Source organism: Felis catus, chromosome F2 (assembly GCF_018350175.1).
Source record: "Felis catus isolate Fca126 chromosome F2, F.catus_Fca126_mat1.0, whole genome shotgun sequence".
Classification (NCBI taxonomy): Eukaryota; Metazoa; Chordata; class Mammalia; order Carnivora; family Felidae; genus Felis; species Felis catus.
In genome coordinates, this window is record NC_058385.1 from 59,889,734 (window position 1) to 59,909,895 (window position 20,162).

A 20,162-nucleotide genomic window follows, 5' to 3' on the forward strand; every position below is an offset into this window, starting at 1 on the left:
CAAAAACAGATGCAGACTACCACACTAGCTGTCCTGCGGAAACTAAATTAAGCAAAGGCAAATACCAAGTGGAAAGTTGTCAGTCTGTTGAATGAATGGCTTCATTTTACACACCAGAGAATATCTTAATAAGAATGTGTTTTAATGTGCACCAGTCACTTTATTTTAAGTGCATCGCTTATTTCAAAAATACTAATTTTCCCTTTAAATCAATTGTAAACACCTGCCCATAACGTTCTTAAAGTCTATTTTTGTTTTCTACACAATAGCATAATGTTATTACATTATTATTTGCTACCAAAAGGGGTAGTGAAAGAAAAATATTTTTCTAGATTATATGCATTATTAAAAAACATTTAAAGTCCAGTTATCAATATTTGTACAGATTTCAAAATAAAAAAAAAATTCTAGCTCAAAAACAATTTGCCGCAAGTCTTTCTAAAACTTTCAGTAATGTTTATTTACTTCCACAAAGAAGGTAAGAAAACAGTTTATTAAAACTTAACACCCTTTGGCATGTCTTTATAGGAATGTGCAGATTATTAACTTCAAACTGTGTTCTTCCTTTCTTTCTGTCTGTCCCTACACACACACACACACACACACACACACGCACACACACACGCACACACGCACACACTCACCAAATAATAATACCAGTAATAGAAACATCACTGAAATACTAAGATCTTAAAAGCAGCTTCTCCACAGATGCATTCATTTCCCTGTTTTGAAGTTTCTCCTTATGAATGAAGATTCCCTTATGTGTATTACAGGAGGACCTATACTCTGGAAATCAGAGTAAACTCAGGAGGAGTATGTGACTTAAAAGAAAAGTAAAAATAATACTGAAAACGTCGAAGAGGCATGTGTAACTCACGATTAGCACACGATTATGGATTCTAACCTCTTTTCAAGTAAAAATTTTATTAACTCGTTTAGAATATTAATCATCAGAATGCTGAGCTCTAAAATCAACTCAGACCTCACAACTGCTATGACATTCTTCTCTTTACTTTTAATGTTACCTTTCACAGACAAAGGACAACATCTAAATAGCAGCAGACCCTTACAGCGTGTAGAATTCAAAGGAGTGACAAACTTTTTTGTAAGGAACTTGCGATGTTCCACCATTTATTTGGAGAGTGTCAGACTCGGTTGTTACGTGTGGGAAAAGTATTCTACACACAATATATCCTAACATATAATAGATATATTGGGAAGCTGTAAACATCAACTCACTCATGGTAAACAATACTCGGCCAACAGTGTATCAATGAAGCTGCGGAATGCCTCGCATTTAGAGAAATCAAGTCATAATGGGGCATTAAAACTTTATCCCCCCGTCAGGAGTTTTATTTTCAGGTTGTTCATATTAAAAAATAATCATCAAACTTTAGCACGTTTGTGGCCCGGTATATTTAACTCAATCTAGAGATGTTTTCATCCAGGGGTATAGCTTTAAAAGGAAGTTATGAAATCTGAGGAGAGATAAGCTCTAAGAACAATATGTTTGACTTGTTAAGATTAAGCATGTCATTAATAAACTTTCACTTAAAGGTAAAAAAAAAAAAATCTTCCAAACGTTGGTATCATTTCCAGACTGTCCTGTCAGCATCACAACTTACAGGAAACGCTTCATCTTCCCATACAAACCCTGTATTTATTCACAGCCCTGGCATACTTGGGGAAAGCAAAAAAAAAAAAAAAAGCCCACACCATTTTAGAGCTACTTTGCTTTTTTACATTAAGCGGTGGAATATCTGAGAAAGCGTTCTAAGCAAATGAGCAGCATGTAAGAAACTTCACAGCAGTGAGCTCAGAAACTTTCATTCTCATTTTGTCCACGTCAAGAACTGGCCGCCCGCATTACTTTCCTTTGCTGCCCCTTGCATTTTTAACTCTGGCAGCCTTTTCTAAATGATCAACTTTTCCTAAAACCAGCAGGAAAGTAACATGATGCCAGCAAGATCCATAGGTTTTAACTCAAGAGCTGGTGGGCTTTGAAGTAGTGGTTAGAAGGTTCCTATTTTATTTTTGCTTTGAACAATCATATTTTAGCCAACAACCAGGCCTAGAATTATCATTTCTTTGTAATTTTGTCTCCGGCCCTATCTGTATGTTCTCTTTGTACTTATTTTCCCTCTTGGACCCTTCCCTCTTCACCTGGTGCATTTACAAAAGTTCAATGAATCTACAAAAGTTCAATGAATCGGCCCAACTTCTCTGCGATTTAACTTCTCCGCTAAGCTTCTCACTTCACTTACCTCACTTAAAACTCTAGCCGTGATTTTCCAAAATAGAATAAGGATGAACATTCTATCATAATTCTGATTCATCAATTAAGATCCATCGCTCTTACCCAAAAACTTTCATAGTATCAACTCTGAGGCCTAAAAAGATATGAGGAAGTAAAGCAAGACCTAAAATTTAACCAGCCCAAGATTCCCTCTGAAACCCACCAGTCCTACTCGCCTTCTAACTTAAATTGCTTTAGAGTCTTCGGGCCATAAAACAGTTACTGACCTCCCTGGGGAAAGGGGGAAACACCACCATCTCACACAGGTACTAACAAAAAAGCCTTCCCAGCCACAAAAACAGCTTTGCACTTCAAACAGCTCCCACCTCCGCCTCACCCTCAAATTATTCATGGGGTCCTATAATCCTGGAGTTATTTGAAGGGACAGCGGTGTTTGCCTTGGCCTTTCAAAGATGCGTTTCTCTGGAACCCAAACAGGAACTAGACAGAAGGCGAAGCGCCCGTCCCCTGGATGTCCCACCGCTGTCAGGCACTTAATCACCGTCCAGTGTCCGCTGACCCGCGACACATGGCGCATCATCCGCACCGCAGAGGAAGTCTGCCCCTTCCTCAGCCCCTACGGAAACGCCTGGGCTGAAAGGCCCTGCCACATGGCACCGACAGGGCACAGACCCCTCAGCCGAGCTTCCCTGAGCCGCGCAGAGGCGGGTGCACCAGGGGATGCGACACCCTCCTTCTCCAGCCCAGCTGGGCCTTTAAGGCAAAAAGTTTGAAGCCTGGCTTTGCAAACTCTTCAAAGCCAACGCCACTCCGGTGCTGTTTTCCCACTTTGGGGACCCCACGAAGGCCCCTCTCTGAGACCCTCCCGACCCTCCCAAGTTCGCCCAACTTACTACTCTGCATGCTGGTGCCTAGTCTGCTCCCAGCTTGTCAGGAGCCCCAGAAAACTTGCAGCGGCGGCGGCGGCGGCGGCGGCGGCGGCGGCCCCTCGGGTCCAACCACCTCCAGCTCCTCCGCTGCGCCCGGTAGGAGAGAATTAAAATCAGCCAGAAAGAGACAGCGAGGGGGAGTGGGACTGCGAGGGGGGAGGGGGCACCGGCCTGAAACTTCTTTTTTTGGCAAATGGGGATTTGTTTTTCCTCCTCCCTGGCGGCTGAACTTGACCCTCCTGACTCCAAGGGCTACTGCAGTTTGAAGTCGCTCGTTTCTAAGACTCAGTTGTCTCAGACCCACCAAAAGGAGAAGAGCAAGGGGGGGAAAGAGAGCAGAAGAGAAGAAAGAAAGAAAGAAATCACACGCGCAAAAAGGAAGAAAGAAAATGCATGTGAAACCCGAGAAGCCTGCGCTTGGCTTTCTGCACACTCTCCCTCTGCTTTTTTTTTTTTTTTTTTTTTTCAAAGAAAGTCACTTTTAATTCCCAGGGCTCCCCGCTCGCGATCGCCCACATTTTGCGCACACACGCGCGGACGCAGCACTCGCGTCGCGGCGCCCCGGGCCCGGCCGAGGGGCGCCCGCGCCCCCCGCCGCCCCCCGCCGCCCCGCGGCCCGCCCGGGCCCCTCCTTACCTGTTGATTAATCGTCAAGAACACCCTCGGCAGCCCGAAAGATGGTGGCGCGGCGGCCAGAGCCATGAACCGTCTTCTGTTGTTTGCAGAGTTGATCTTGGATTATTGGGGGGGAGGGGGGGGAGAAAAAGGTCTTTCCTGCCTCCCCCCCTTTCCCTTCCCTCCCCCCCTTTATAAAAAAAAAGAGAGAGAGAGAAAGAGGGAGAGAGAGAAAGAGAAAGGAAATAGAGCAAGGATGTGCCCGGTGCCGGGTGGGAGAGGGGAGGGGGTGTTGTTTTTTGTTTAAAAAAAAAAAAAAATAGGAAGGCGAGAGAGCGATCGAGAGGGCGCGGGGTCTGGAGAAACGAGCAGCACCAAAAAGAGGACGCTTGAGATTGCAGTGAGATCGGGTCTTTATCAGAAATGTTATCGCTTGTCAGGACCTCAGTCTCCGCGCATTACGTCAGTTTCAAGACACCAACACTATTAATATCAAAGGAGCCTTCGCGGAGGAAAGCGCCACCCCAGACCGAGCTCCCTTAAAGAGACAGCGCGCGTCCCCGCGCCGCCGCCGCCGCCGCCGCCGCCGCCGCCGCCCCGCCCGGCTCCGAGCACCCGCCGCCGCCGCCGCCCGCCGGGACCGGCCCCGGCCGCGGCGAGCCGGCTGCGCGAGAACTTCGCCCGAGTCGGAGCGCCGCAAATGAGAGCTGCGCGGTGCCGGGACCCGGCTACCTTCCCGCCCCGCCTCTCCCCCCTCCTCCTCCCCCACCCCCATGTGTGAACGTGCGGGCTGGAAACCGAGGAAAAAACCGAAAGCTTTAGGAATAATGTGATAAAGACGAGGACCTACCTTGGGGGGGGGGGGCAGGTGGGGGCCAGTGTGTGGCGGCCAAACCGATGGTACCAGAACACCCGGAGATGCTATCATGAACAATCAAAAGAACTCTAAAAGTGCTTTTACCTTTTCGGATGTTACTTTCCCTTCTCCCTCCCAATTAAACGACGCAGAATTGTGTGTGTGTGTGTGTGTGTGTGTGTGTGTGTGTGTGTGTTCGCGGCCCTTCCCCCGCCCCTTTTCTAGGACTGGAAGAAGTCTTAGGACACCTAGTCGGTGGTCAGTGTTTCCCATGCATTTGATGGCGAGAGGGCTGAGGAGAACAACTTGAACTCTATCCTGAGTTGGAGAAGTGCGGACTGAGGTTGCTATGGTTTTCTGAGCTGGGGAGAGGCTAGCAAGCTCAATGGGTGCTTAAAGGGGGTACTACAAAATAGATAAAATGGGAACATTATTCAAATGCTGCAAGATTAATACCTGCTGATCTTTGGGGGTTTAGTAGCAGATAAGGAACTCTGAATTAAAGCATGACATTCTTTTTACTACATCACATCTCCAAATACTCTCATTGTTAAGTGAAATTCCCTCCACACGAAGTTACTGAATTGAGCGGGTTTTTTTTTTTTTCCCCTTCTTTTTCCTTTTTTAACTTCTAAAGATCAACAATGCATAAAAGAGTACCATGACAGGATTCAAAGTATAGTAGGTGTTAAAAACTAAGTAAACATTTCTTGGGCGTTTGGACTTCATTTTCTTCAGTTGGGTGACTTTAAGTGGCATGTTTTTCCTCTAGTGAAAGTCAGTTTAAGCTAATTTTGTGCTAAAAGAAGAAGCATCCTTCCTTCTCCAAACTACAAAATGATTAAAATTAGAACTTTAGAGGTACAATCATGAATCTGTGAAATGAAGATGAAGTAATTTCCTCCAAAATATTTTCCCCTAAATGATTCTTGCATCTCTTAAAAGATGAAAATATATTTTAGAAACATCAGAAGTGAAAAAGCCAATCATAAAAAAAATTAAACACTTAAGCATGTGCTTTTAGAAACTTCTTTTTCTGTAGTCTTCATTTCTACTTAATATACCTACTCAGGCAAATACGTGATTCCTTTTTGTAGCACTTTTCTTCCAGAAAAAAATTCGGTAGTGTGTCCCATACACTCTCTCTGAGTACAAAAGCAATAATTCTTTTGCAATAGAGAAACTAGTCAGGTAAAAGAGTAGTCAAAATACAATTTCACAATGAGGCAAACTATATATTCCCTCAAGGAGTAAGAAGACAATGAGCCTCAGATGCGGAGTTATTCATATGTTATCATCAATTTAAATTAATTTGGGAACAGAGTTAGATTTATGTATAGTCCTGCTTCCAGGGAAAATTAATATCAAAATCTTGAGTAAATCTCATAGTCAGCTACTAATGACCACCTGCATATTTCCACACTAGAGTCATTTAATACTGTCCACCACCAATTTCCACTGTAAAAAATATTCATATATTAAATATAGACCCTTATTTTCTTTTTTAAGTCATAAATTAGCTTACCAAGTTTTATGGAAATATGCACAGCACAGCGAGAGGCATTTTTATTCAGGGAGAAAAAAAGGATCTGAGTGAAACATTCTTTAGCCATGACTAACTAAAAATATGAGATCAAATAAATTTTGAAATAGGCATCTCAATAGTAAAACCGTTTGTACTTAAAGGGTTAATACCACCTAAGACTGCTGGAGCTGGTATCTAACTGATAAAATCTGAGGCAGTGGCATCATAGCAGCAAAGTTAAACAGTACAATATATCACAAGGATTATCCCCTAATCTCCTTTTGCTCCCCAAGATTTAAAGGGCATTTTAAAGGAGGAAGTAATCTTCCTCTCCGTCACCCTCAAATCTAAGGCAATCGTTAAGAGTGTAAATTTACTCACATGAAACAATCATTGATTAAATTGGTTCAAAAAAATTAAATTACATGCCTTTGCAAGCACAAAACCCTTGAGATGGCTGGTGTTTTTCCACCTGTAATAATACAACATTTGACCATTAAGTGTACCCAAAATTATATATTACATAAAAAGTTAAAGCCAATGGTCTGAGGGTGAATTATGTCCTTTAATTGAAAGGATAAAGTTACCCTTCAGGTACTGAAGCCAACAAATTCATGGTCACTTAAAAATCTAATGAATGAAGTTTCACGGACTCAATTCTGCTGAAGCTTGCCTGAGACATGAAGAATCTCTTCATGTTACTTTTTGTATTTCAAGTTAGAGTATAGCAGATCAAAATGCTGTCTGTATCAATCCATTTACATTAGCCACAAAAGATCTGTAGAGAACTTAATAAAAGCACATCTATTTTTGTGAACTTTTTCAAGCAAATTACTTATTTATTTATGAAATAATTTATGAAGAAAATTTTTACCTCATGCTTTAGATACATTACATATGCTCTTGATTGACACAATATGTTTAAGCTCAAAGGCCCTCGTAGCATTTTTTTAATTCTAGTAGGAATATTTCAAAACAACCAACTAATACATGAGATCATAATTGTTTGACAGTTGTTTTTAATATATAAAATAAGTTATGTATATTGTTTTTTCTTCAAATGTTTGTTGATTTGTTTTTATAGTCCTGACATTTGCATGGCACAAACTGAATTAGGGGAAATATTAAAGATTTATTTACATTTATTATCTTCTGCTGTCAAACATATGCAAAGCTCTTAAAGCTATTCTCTTCTTTTGCTTTTATTTGCAATGTGTTTCTCAACAATGGAGCCTGGATGTGAATATAACAACCTGTGCCTTTATACAATACATCAGAAAATAAAGAAGAAATTAAGAGAAAATTTAAAAAGCAAACAAAAGAAATAACTTCCAACTAAAATAACTTCTTTATAATCTTTCATAAGTCTTTGATTCTGGAATATTCTCTTATGGCTGGACCACTGATGAAACAGTGCCTTGAGCTGTAGTAGGGCTTACTGTTTATTAAAATTACATAATGCACTTTTTCTGTTTTACTATTTAAACGTCCTTTTCTCCCCTTTTCTTGTAGTTTATTCAGCAGAGATACAAAGAGGGATTAATAGTTAAGCACAAGTGTGCTTGTTTTATATTTTCAACCTTTTAGCACATAACTTTAACTTACAGTTCCAGTGCCTGTAATCACAATGATTTTACCTGATGGAACACGTATTTCAGAAATGTAACCCAACTGTTTACCCTAGCACGTCATAAATTGCTATCCCTTTCAGAAACCTCAAAGATTGACAACTGTTGGTCCTAAATGCCTACTGCTATAACACATACTATCGAGAAAATATTTATGTATTATTTGCTCTCAAATTAGGACTAAGTCATGTAAAATGGAAGACCATTTTGCCTTCCAGAATATCAAAAGCAATTGTTGAAGTCATCTGCCTTCCTTGTCCTGACACCTAAAGGAACAGAGCATAGCAAAGATGAAGTTCCCTCAGTCTATTCCTTCTCCCAATCACACACCACTCGAGCGTAAAAGAAAAAAAAAAAGACTGTTCTGCACAAATTATGATCATTTTCCAAACTACCTACTGCTGAACACCTCTGGGTGAATTTATTAAAGATAAATTCAGCTTTAAATAGCCTGTATCTGGTATTCAGATTCACACTTACACTTGCCAAACCTCCCCCCTGCAATATCAGGCAACTGCCTAGTTAAACAGATGGGCCTGCAGCCCACCCTAAAAGCCAACAAACATAGGCTTTATTTAAATTAAAAGAGGAAACAAATTTCCGAGGTGTAGACACACACAGGCATGCACACACACATGCACACACACACACACACAACATCTCTGCCAAAGGTGCCCCAGAATAATAGTAAGAACTCCTGCTTTTTCAATAGGTTTTATGAATATCCAAACATACACTATCCATTGGATTGAAAGTGTAATGAAATCGATCACTCAGAGCTGTGTGTTCTAACCAAACCACCATGGGAAATAGCAGGACTCACTCCATTCTCTTAAGTAACAGAATTTTCATCTGAACTAACCCAGATCCACCATGTGACTCTGAAGAGTGGGTATTTTCCTAATGTTCTTCATATTTTTACCCTCTGCTCTATTATCTTCCCTTGCTGTACTCTCTCATCCCATCCACTCTCCAAACTATGCAATTAACTCTCAAGTTGTATATAACAAAGCCCAACACTCAATTTTGCCTACTTGTCACACTGAAATATTCCACCAGAAATTGAAATGTGTGAATTTGAATGATATGATATATGTCTAATACCATAATTTAGGAAGAAGAGGCTATAAAGACAAACAACATGGAAGGAGGAAGGAAATAGACAAACCCTATCTCTGTTAAAGGTATGAGTCATCCAGACCAGAAACCTCAGACATTTGACATCTTTGGTAATACCCTCTCCCACAGGCCCCACATCCAATCAGTTACCAAGTCTTCCTATTGTTTATTTTCTAAAGGCTTTTGTAACTCCTACTGCCTTTCTTTCCATCCACGTGGACCCTTCCCAAATTAAAAAGTTCTCTCTTCCAATACATCCCATTGAGCTTCCCCTCCTCACTCTCTCTCCCCTCTTCATTATTCTAAGGAGCTACCAGATCAGATCATCAAACTTCTGCATTTTCCATTCCTCAGGTCAAAAATCCCATGACTCCCAACTAACAGAAGAACAGCACCAAAGTGCTATAGGCCATTCAAGTCTTCCTATCATCTAGTCCCAAACACTTTCTGGTCTCATTCTTCACTCTATTCTTCCACACAGGCCCGTCTCCTGACCCACCAAGAGAGACATTCCCACATCTATCTGACACTTCAGAACGTTTGTTTGTTTGTTTGTTTGTTCTAATACTTACTGGCACCTTGCACTTGGAAGGCCTTGAAGGGCCTTTCATACCAACTCTCCAGGCAAAATAACGTCCCTTCTAAGATCACACTTAATTCTGCCTTTCATATGAAGCCTTCCCCAAACTCCACATCAGAATCAGCAACGTAAGAAGTAAGCTTCTATCGGTCTTACTTTCATCTCTAGCTGGGGATTCATCATAGTGACTTGCATAATGCTGCTTGTTGACTTCGTGTCCCACCCCTACTAAACTGTAAGATTCTTGAGGGCAGAAGACCATCGAATCATAGGTATTCAGTAACATCTGTTCAGTCGAATTTGGAGATTGTAACATCTTTACATTTTACTTAGAAACACACTATTGAGCCCAAGTTTCAAATGTTCCATGTGGCCTTTTCTTCCTCTCTTTCTCTTCTTTTTTTTCTTTAATACATATGGGCTGATGAACCATGTGCCAGTTGAAGCTTCTGGGTGGTCTTCATCTCCGCAGCATATTTTTGGCAACGTATCAGAGAAGACGTTTGTCCTCCTCTGAAATATTGTCCTCATTATCATTAAGTTTGGGTTCATGATTCCATGTTGCTCTAAAAATAGTGAATTAAATGATCTTTAACTAAATCCTAGGCATTAAACTGTGGGGGTATGGAAAATGAGGTTAAAGCTGAGAAATTTTAGATGGGGAGGGATTATTTGTAGTTTTAGAAGCCATAAGAACATTAATGGTGTTTTTCTCTATATTATTTAACATTAAAATATTAAATCATTTTAGCTTAAATCTATCTATCGATATCTATTAATTTTGCAGATGTTAAATTATCAAAGATGAATGTGCAGGTTCCCACAGGGATCATGTTTCATAATGTATTATGAATCCCACGGAAGTGTGTGTGTGTAAGCATGTGCGCATGTGTGCATACATGTGCATGTGTCTAGGAGCATGTGATCATCTGGAACATGAAAACTTTGGTTTAGTTAACATTCCATGTTGGTGTTCAGACAATTGATTTATCCTTGGTTCATCTAGATAACTTGAATGGGCTGGTACTTAGACAAGCATGTAGAAAGACCCTAGACTGTCAGCTTCTGGAAGGAAGCTTCTGTCCACGTTCTCTTTCTGCCATGCAGATATGTAGATGTAGATACACTACATCACCTGGGCCCTCTTGCCATTTGGTTTCTGGAGGGGTTTGACCACTGACATCATCAAGTCAGAGAATGGGAAAAACAGACAGGTTACTTTTTCCCTTGATTCCTCCTGTCCAGGCAGCCTCTCTACCAAGGCTACATGCTTACAGGATTCCAGAAATAAGCTTCCTATCCCTTTGTGATTTTAAGCCTAACGACAGATGCCTCTGGCTGCTGGTAGACCCTGGATATTTCACTATCTCTTTCTCCCTAACTGTTGACCATGATTTTGTAAATGATCCTTCTTCATTTAAACTCTCTTCCAATTCTTCTTTGAGGGTGCCATGTGTTATCCACCTAGACTCTGACTGATACAGAAGAACTTGTGATAAAAGCATCTTTGTACCCTAGCGTCTAACATAGTCCTTGTAATATAATTTAATAAAGTTAAACAAATATATGTTGAATAACTATCATCTGACAGACACTGTGTTAGGGGTTGGGTACCCCAGAGTAAATGAGCTGGCATGCTCCCCACCTGTGGAATTTATGATCTAATTAAGTGCTTCTTAAACTATCTTGGGTTCTTTCTAAAACTGCAAATGTATAGGCCTCACCTACTGAAGTGCATTTCTGTAGGTGAGGCCTGAGAATGTAATTTTAATAAACATACCACGTAATTCTTGTATTCACCAAGATGTGAGAGAGATCCATCCTTTGGCTCTGACAAATACTAAATAATCCAATACAAATGTGAAGATGCAAAGACTTTCCTGTATGTTACTTAGGTGACTGAGTGAAGGCATGAATTAATGTTAATAATAAGGTAGTTCAGATATGGAAGGTAAGGCCCTTTATAGTGGTTTGCAATGCAGAGGGCACTGGAGTTACTGCCCGTTCATGGGGTGAGCAAAAGTTGGGGTAGAGAATGCTCTATAAATTGTGCTAATTGTTTTTGATAATCATGCTCTATTGTATTAACTCCCATCCCCTCTCCTTCCTCTCTAGCCCACAGGTACAAATCCACTACAGCAGCCCCAGCTGTGGGGTTTCCCCAGCAGAGCAGAGCCCTGGGCATTTGTTCCAATTTGCTCTAGTCTAGACTCTGGAGATAGCTCTGTCTGAAAGAGGAACACGGACACTCATAGTTCAAAGCTAATTAAGTTCAGTAAGATAAACAAGGTAAGACTCCTGAGAATAAGGGGAATTTCTTGAGCCCCAAGAAATTCACAAGTTCAAGATTGAGAAGATTCATGATACCTGAGACTTACAGCTATTTTATGCAGACTTCCCAAAGATGTAGATAAAGGGCATGACAATAACTACAGATAACCACTACATGATCATTGTGGTTGCTGTTTTATGAAATATTAATGACCTTTTTTCTATTTTTCACTTAAACTAAGTTTCTACACAGTACTACCTAATTGTTCTCGATCTTCTTTTTTAAAACAGTTTTTAATGTTTATTTACTTTTGAAGCAGAGAGAGTGAGAGAGACAGAATGTGAGCGGGGGAGGGGCAAATAGCGAGGGAGATGCAGAAACTGAAGCAGGCTCCAGACTCTCAGCTATCATCACAGAGCCCCATGTGGGGCTCAAACTCATGAGCCGTGAGATCATGACCTGAGCTGAAGTCAGAGGCCCAACCAACTGAGCCACCCGAGCGCCCCTGTTCTCAATATTCTTTAATGTGTTTTTTAAAAAGCAGTCCTGGGCAAGATCCCCAAACTACTCATGTTCAATTATATAACTCATCATGCAGAATATCATAGCACAATCCATACACATATATTTACATGTATATTAAACTCTTTAAACAAGGAAATATAATCAAAACATACCTCCTATTATCTCTCCTAAACACAAAAACACATTAAGAATCCAAATACTGATTCAATTATGCCATGAGTTTCTATTTACTATATGCTAGATTTGGACAGGTAAAATCTCAAGACCACTTGGGGGTACTTCAAAACAAATTTTATTTTATTTAAAGAGACATACCACTTCATCTTGATATACTAGGTGAATAAAGGCAATTCTACCTTTAGACCATAAAAGTGAAACTGAATGTAAAGTAGCCATCTAGAAACAACCCATTCTGTAGGGTACATCTGAATAACTTGCATGGATTAAAATATGGAATATGTTCTCATGGTGCAAGCATTGGTTACAGTTGATAACTCTATGATCTGTCCTACTAGGCAGTATGCACTGCTTAGTAGGATATTACACTGTGACTTATAATGTCATTAGACAAATTTTAAAATCTTGCTCAATGTTTCATCACATATCCAGCATGATATTCTATTGACAGAGCAGAGGTAAGAGCTTAGGGCCATTCTGCTTTATTAAGATTTTTTATGACTCAACCACAAGCTACTCTAACAAGTACACATTCCTTAACCATATTTTGGGCAATGGGTTTCTTTTCTCATTCAGAATATCATTAGAGAAAAGTTATATAACTTCTACCGAGGTGATTGTAAAATTTAGCCTCTCTGTATGCACTTCAGGTCTCCTGCTTCAAGGATGCCTTAGTAAAGAGTATATCGGAGGAGGAGAAACATCCGCATGGTTATTAACAAGCATCGGCTTTTTATTATAATGTATTTCCCTCCTCTAATTTTACAAGTAAAGAAACAGAAACCTAGACAGTCAAGGACTGCAATGCCCAAGTAAATACCAAAGTAATCACAATGGCTAACACTTACACAGAACTTGCCATGTACCAGACTCTGTTCTAAGTATTTCACATATATGAGTTCATTTAATCCGGACAAATACTCTATGAAGTAGGTATCATTATAATCTCCATCTTATAGATAAGAAACAAAAGTATATGCAATAACATAGCCAAAGTCAAACACGTAGTCAAGTGTAGAATGAAATGGGTCAAGGGTCTAAAGTCTCACTATACCATACTTTTATTTTGGTGGCAGAACTAGGACTCCAATCTATGTTTCTTTTTTAAGTCTATTCTTTTTTTAAAAAAAAATTTTTAACGTTTATTTATTTTTGACACACAGAGAGACAGAGTGCAAGCAGGCGAGGGGCAGAGAGAGAGGGAGACACAGCATCTGAAGCAGGCTCCAGGCTCTGAGCTGTCAGCACAGGGCCCGATGGCCCGATGTGGTGTTCGAACTCATGAGCCATGAGCTCATGACCTGAGCCTAAATCAGACACTTAACTGACTGAGCCACCCAGGCACCCCTCCAATCTATGGTTTTGACTTGACATTAAACCTTGCAATTCTGAAGTACGTGTGCGTGTTTGCGTGTGTGTCCACTTGTGGTTAACACTTGCTATTTTTTAGCTACCAGCATCCATTCTCTCTTCCCTAGCAATAGCCCACTGGTTTCCCTCTGGAGGAAGACAAGCCCCTGTTCTTAATCCATAACGATGACTCACAGCAAGAAAAGCAAGCATCTGACTCTGGCCTTGCTTATCAGAGCATCACATTCAGGAACCTGACAGAGCTGGAGCCAAGGAGACCTCAGGGGACAAATGGAGAGAAAATCCGGATCTTTTATTCCACCGCACTCAGTCCTGAGAAGCCATGAGGCTGGAGCTCTCGCAGCTGTCTCTCCACCACAGAAAATTTGAGAGGATGCAGAGAAAACAGAGCTTAGGCCTGGAGAGACAGATCCCGGGTTCTGCAATGTTGCTGGGGCCACTGAATAACACCACACCCCAAGTCAGTTGTAATCCCTGCATGCACTAATTTTCTTTGTTTACGGCTTAAACCGATATGAACTGGTATCAAAGAACTATACTATTATGGAATTTAAAAAATTTATAATTGTAGCCAATTATAAGCAATTCTAACAAATAGACTTTCATGCCTTTCATCCAAATTGGTATTGCACAGATTGATGACCCATCTTACTTGCCAGACTTGGCTCTGTGTAATTTTTAACAATACTCAACATCATATTCACCCTCAGATGGCAAAGACATAGATGTATCAGGAAAGATTTGAAAATGCAGGGATCGTATCCAAAAGACAAATTCCAGTAACTGCTGTGAACAACAGCAAGGTGTTTTGAATACCTTGTGCTCCCTTAAGCTCTGGGGTATTGTTTGTTTAAATTAGCGGCTTTAGTTAATAATCTTAAATTATATATGTCCTTTACTTGGCAAATTACTCTTATTGTATTTATAGAAGGCAATACCATTCAAAATGGTACAATACCATTCAAAACTTACTGAAAGAAGAAAGGGAGTAGGTAAAATATTTATCAAAGCACATGGATAACCCTTTGGAATTAGAAAGGTTCCATATGAAGATGACCAAGGAATTCAAACCCACACACGGGTATGAAGATTTCATTGAAAGTCACTGGCGGTCACAAAATGATGAGGGACAAGGTTAAAACCAGTCCCAGTGCAAAGGGTTTACATCTAGTGTTAGCTTAAGTGACCATACAATGTTTACGTATATTTTGAAATCTAAAGATTATTGGCCGAAGGAGATCTAGGGAGACAGATGCAAATGATCTTTCTGACCTTTCTATTATCAGTTTTAATAGTGATTAAATACTGACCTATTACACTGAGCTTCATTATTACTCACTGCACTCTATGCAACCTGGCTCTGGAGGTTTCTGTTTTATGTTTACCTGCAAACACAGCACGTATTAAAACAAGGTTGTTCTGTAACAATGAATAAGACGCCAAAGTGTTAGAGATCTTGACTCTGGATGTTATACCAAATCTAAAAATTCTGTTAAATTAGGAAAATATTTGGATTATTGTTACCATCTAGTACATATTTTCCAATTTATCCATGAAATATTATTTTTAAAAAATAAAACTGTGGGACAAAGCAAAATAACAACATTATTTTATTCCAGTCTAAATAAAGTTATATAATGTTAGACCTGAAAGTTTCCTCAAAAATCTATTCATGTAACTGTTCTCACTTAAATGCAACAACTGAAAAAATAATAACAGTGATAATAATAATCATGAAAAAATTTTCTCTGACAGGCAATGTGTTCATTAAGTTCTTTATGTTTATTGTCTCATTTACTCTTAAAACAACTCTTTAAAGGAGACATTGTCATTATTCCCATTTCAGAGATGAGAAAACTGAGGCACAGAGAGAGAATTTACTTGCTCAAGATTACATGGCTGGTGGGTGACAGAACTAAGATGTAAATCCAAGCAGTCTGCCCCCAGTGTTTTCCTGAAATAATAACTAAGTTATTTCATATTATATTTTATACTTAGTGATGATATGTAGTCACTAGCCTAAAAATATCTTTTCACTCACTAAAAATTAGTCAGTTATATAAAGACTGTTTACTGAGTGATCTCTTTCTTTTTAGATATAATTTTTCTAAAATAAAGAAATATAATTATTGCAAGTGCTTTTGAATATTATTTAATTGTCTTTAATGGGTTTTCCTTTATTTTTTTCTGTTTGGGCCAAAATATCAGAAAATCATATAACCAAGAGATTCTTGAATATATGACTATAATGCATATTTGTACAAGTTCTGTAATTAAGATAATTTTGAACCTGGCTTATATTGGCATCCCTCAACTAATTTTGTTGGCTAATGATTATGAAATATATTTTGTGATCCTGTTAAAACTTGAGCCAGACCACACCTGTATACAAAGTCCTCTAATGGCTTTTCACGTCATTCTGCATTACATCCAAAGCCCTCACTGTAACTCAGAAAGAATCCCACCACCAGCGCCTACTTTACCTCTCAATCGATTTCCTATTACCCTCACCTTTGTTCACGCTACTCCAGACACTGGCCTCCTTGATATTCGTCTAATGTGAAAACATATTGCCTCCTCAAGGTCCTTGCACCTTCTGTTCCCTCTGGTATATTTTTCCAATGAGTATCCCCATGGCTCTCTCCCTCACTGCATTCAAATATTTACTTAAAAGTCAGCTCTTCGGTGAGACCTTTCCTGGACACTCACTTTAAAATGTTAAATCCTCCTGCACATTCACATCCTCCCTTCTTGCTCTATTCTTTATCCACCATGCTTATCGATGTATGATATGAGTTTACTTACTTATCTGATTTATCTCTCTCCTTAAGTTGCATATTTCGTAGGTGCAGGTTTTCTTGTTTTGTTTCCTGTTGTATACCCTACATTCATAACAGTACCTGCCATATCATAGGTGCTCAATAATTATTTGTTAAATTAACCAGTTTATTAATAGCAGTTGGTTGTATTGAATTATTTTAAGTAAGAGCAATTTCCATTGCAAATTAGAAAATTGAAATGTCATTAACATAAATGTACCTCTCAGTCCACCTACTTTGAATATTTGATTTTATCATTCAGGTTCTTTACTTGGCAGCTTGCTAATGGGGATTTAAATTTTATTTATAAAGCATCCCAATCTAATTCATATCACCATCTGCTGATTTTTTTCAGCTTTCCAGATAAGTTAGTATTCAACTGACACCAACTTAATCTAATCAATTGATTGATGGATTGGATGATGGACTGATTAAGTTTTTCATTAAACAAATATTTCCTGAACACCTACGAAGAATAAGGCACTGCGATAAGAGCGAAAAACTCAAGACCAACAAGAACCCTTCTGTCATAGAACGTATGATCTTATAGGGAAAAGCCATTGGAGCCAAAAATTGAAGCAGGGGCGGTTATAGGGCTATTAGAGTACTTTGGTAAGAGATTAGGGTAGCACCCAAGGAAGTAGAGAGAAGTGAGCAGACATGAGGGATAATCTGCATGCAGAACTGGTGGTATTTCCGATAGATCGGATGTGAGAAACAAGAGGAAAGGAAGATGCAAAGATGCCTTCCAGTTACTTGAAGAAACAGGGTGATGGTGGTGCCATTTACTGGGATGAAAAAGATGAGGGAAGGAACGTGTTTTAGTGGGGCAAGTGTGACATTCAAGAGGAGATGTGAAGTCTAGAACTTATGGTAAAGAGATCTGGGAAGGAAAGATACAATGCCACTTGTATGCTGTCACTTGTCATCAGTATACAAGTGACATTTCAAGCCATAAAAATAGATCACATTGTTTCTGAAAAAATTATAGAAAAGCTGAGAACCTAGGACTGAGACTAGAGAGGTCAATGAGAGGCAAAGGTTTCTTGTCAACCAACAAAGGAGATTGGGAAGGAGCAACTCATGTGAAAGAAGGAAAAGCAGGGCAGGGTTCAAATAACCCAAGAAGAAGGAAAATATTTCAAGAAAGAAGGTAAGCTATGAGGTTGAGTCACCTGAGTTGGATTTTATGGAATTAGGTTGTTGGAGATCTTACCACACTATGTTCCAGTGGAATGATGAGAACTGAAACCATAATGGAGAGAGTCGGGGAAGGAGTCAACTGTGAGGAAAAGGAAGTAATGTGCACACACACACAAAACCCTTTTTAGGGTCTATGGCAGTTAAGGATCTGGAGACTTAGTTACTTGAAAGTATGGGTGAGGCAAGACACCTTGGCAGATGCACGAACATGCCATGGGGAAGGGAAAGATCCTGTGAAAAGGGAGTGTTGATAAAGCAGATATGAGAAGGCATAATATAAGAAGCCAAATATGTAAGATGGTGATGAATGGCATCAGTAACATGCCCTCCTACTTGGATAGACGAGGGCACACTCCCTTCATTGTGTCACAGAAACGACAAAGATGCAGGTGTGAGTGTATGTTTGGTGACAGGAAGCAGAGACGTGTGAGTGCATCAGGCAGAGTCCTCAGTCACAAGCTGACTGGATATTAAGAGGAAAATAAATGTATTACACATGTGCCTGGTAGCTCAGACAAACTCTGGGAGATTGAGCTGGAAAACCAACTCAAATCTTAGCTTCCAGAAACAACAACCCAACCTATCTTTAGAATTAAACTGATAAAGAAATCACTACTACCACCACTGAGCTCAAAATGTGACATTTGAACGGCTGGCACTTGTGCCCCAGAAACTTGCCCATACAGCCATCACCACTGTATCTGCCACCGAGAAAAAAAGAACATTCTTCCTCACTTCCATCTTGTAGTAATAACTCCTTACTTAGAGTCTGGTGCTGGAGCGTCTGATGGTAAAGGCTGTGCCTTAGCTCAAGGGCAGCAAAAAACTCACAAGATTATCTTCTATAAAGGGAGGTCTCTCTTTATGCCTTAGAAAAATTCCTAAAGTGAAGAGTGGCTTCACATGTTGAACAGGTAAAATAAGTATCCCACAAGAACATTCGAGGAAAGACAAAATATACTAGTTTAAAAACATCTTAATAACAAAATCTATTAGGAGCACCTGGGTGGCCCATCAGTTAAGTGTCTGACTTCGGCTCAGGTTATGATCTCACAGTTTGTGGCTTCGAGCCCCACGTCGGGCTCTGTGCTGACAGCTCAGAGCCTGGAACCTGCTTCAGACTCTTTCTCCCTCTCTCTCTGCCCCTCACATGCTTGCTCTCTCTCTCTCTCTCTCTCAAAAATAAATAAATGATCAACAAGTTTAAAAAAATCTATTAAAAAGATAAAATCTCTTCAAGTTAGAACGATATTATCTCAAAGAACAACACATGATAGTAACATAATTTCAGGGATTATAAATCAGAAAAAAAGAAAATCCTTTGATTATGATACAACAAATACTTAATCACAGTTGCAGATCTTGTAATTCCTGATAGTTAAAATATTTCAAAAAAAAAGTCATTACAAATTTTAATATTTCACAACTTAGCCATGATCCAAAAAGAATGCTCACCACTGGCATAGCTGTTATTCAGGTGTTCTATGTTCACTTTCAGCTCATCAGGATCCAAAATTATTACATATTCCTTTTCCCATTTTTAAAATATTATTACATACTGATTCTAAAAAATTCAAGTGCAATAGAAAGTTTCCACAAAATAATTAAGAACATCTGACACTGCATCAGTGCACTTATACTCAGGTACACACACACACACATACATGCACACACACAATTTTTCATAAATGGTATGTCAGGCATGTTGGTCTGTAGCCCTAAACAAAAGAAATCAAAGAAGAAACAAATAAATGAAAAAATATTCTGTGCTCATAGATTGGAAGAATTAATATTGTTAAAAATGTCTGCACTATCCAAAGCAATCTACAAATTTAGCATAATCCCTATCAAAATTCCAGTGGCACTTTTTACAGAAATAGAACTACCCTAAAATTTGTATGGAATCATAAAAACCCCAAATAGCCAAAGCAATCTTAAGTTGGAGGTATTGCACTCCCTGATTTCAAGATATATTACAAAGTTACAGTCATTAAAACAACATAGTATTGGCATAAATATAGACAAATAGATCCATGGAACATAATAGAGGGCCCAGAAATTGACATATATATGGTCAATTAATGTATGACAAAGGAGTCAAGAATATACAGAAGAAAAGGACCATCTCTTCAATAAATGGTATTAGGAAAACTGGACAGCTATGAGCAAAAGAATGAAACTGAACCACTCACACCATACACAAAAATAAGCTCAAAATAATGAACAAACAAACAAACAAACTCAAAATGGATTAAAGACTTGAACCAATGACCTCAAACCATA

At 39.4% G+C, this 20,162-nt stretch overlaps 1 protein-coding gene across 5 annotated transcripts in view; it reads right to left on the minus strand.

Annotated features, from left to right (window-relative positions):
* The window catches only part of TRPS1 (transcriptional repressor GATA binding 1), a 258,839-nt gene extending 254,483 nt beyond the window's left edge, over positions 1-4,356 (minus strand). For 2 of the 5 annotated variants that reach the window (XM_019823049.3, XM_019823047.3), the window contains exon 1: positions 3,826-4,356. Coding sequence is in view for 1 of the 5 variants with exons in the window: in XM_019823050.3 (XP_019678609.2) it covers positions 3,154-3,163 (10 nt within the window). In the remaining 4 variants the exon portion in view is untranslated. Of the gene's footprint in view, positions 1-3,153; positions 3,649-3,825 lie in introns of those variants that run through there. The other 3 variants (XM_019823050.3, XM_019823048.3, XM_006943352.5) reach the window with 2 other exon arrangements.
* Between the last annotated feature and the right edge of the window lie 15,806 nt (positions 4,357-20,162).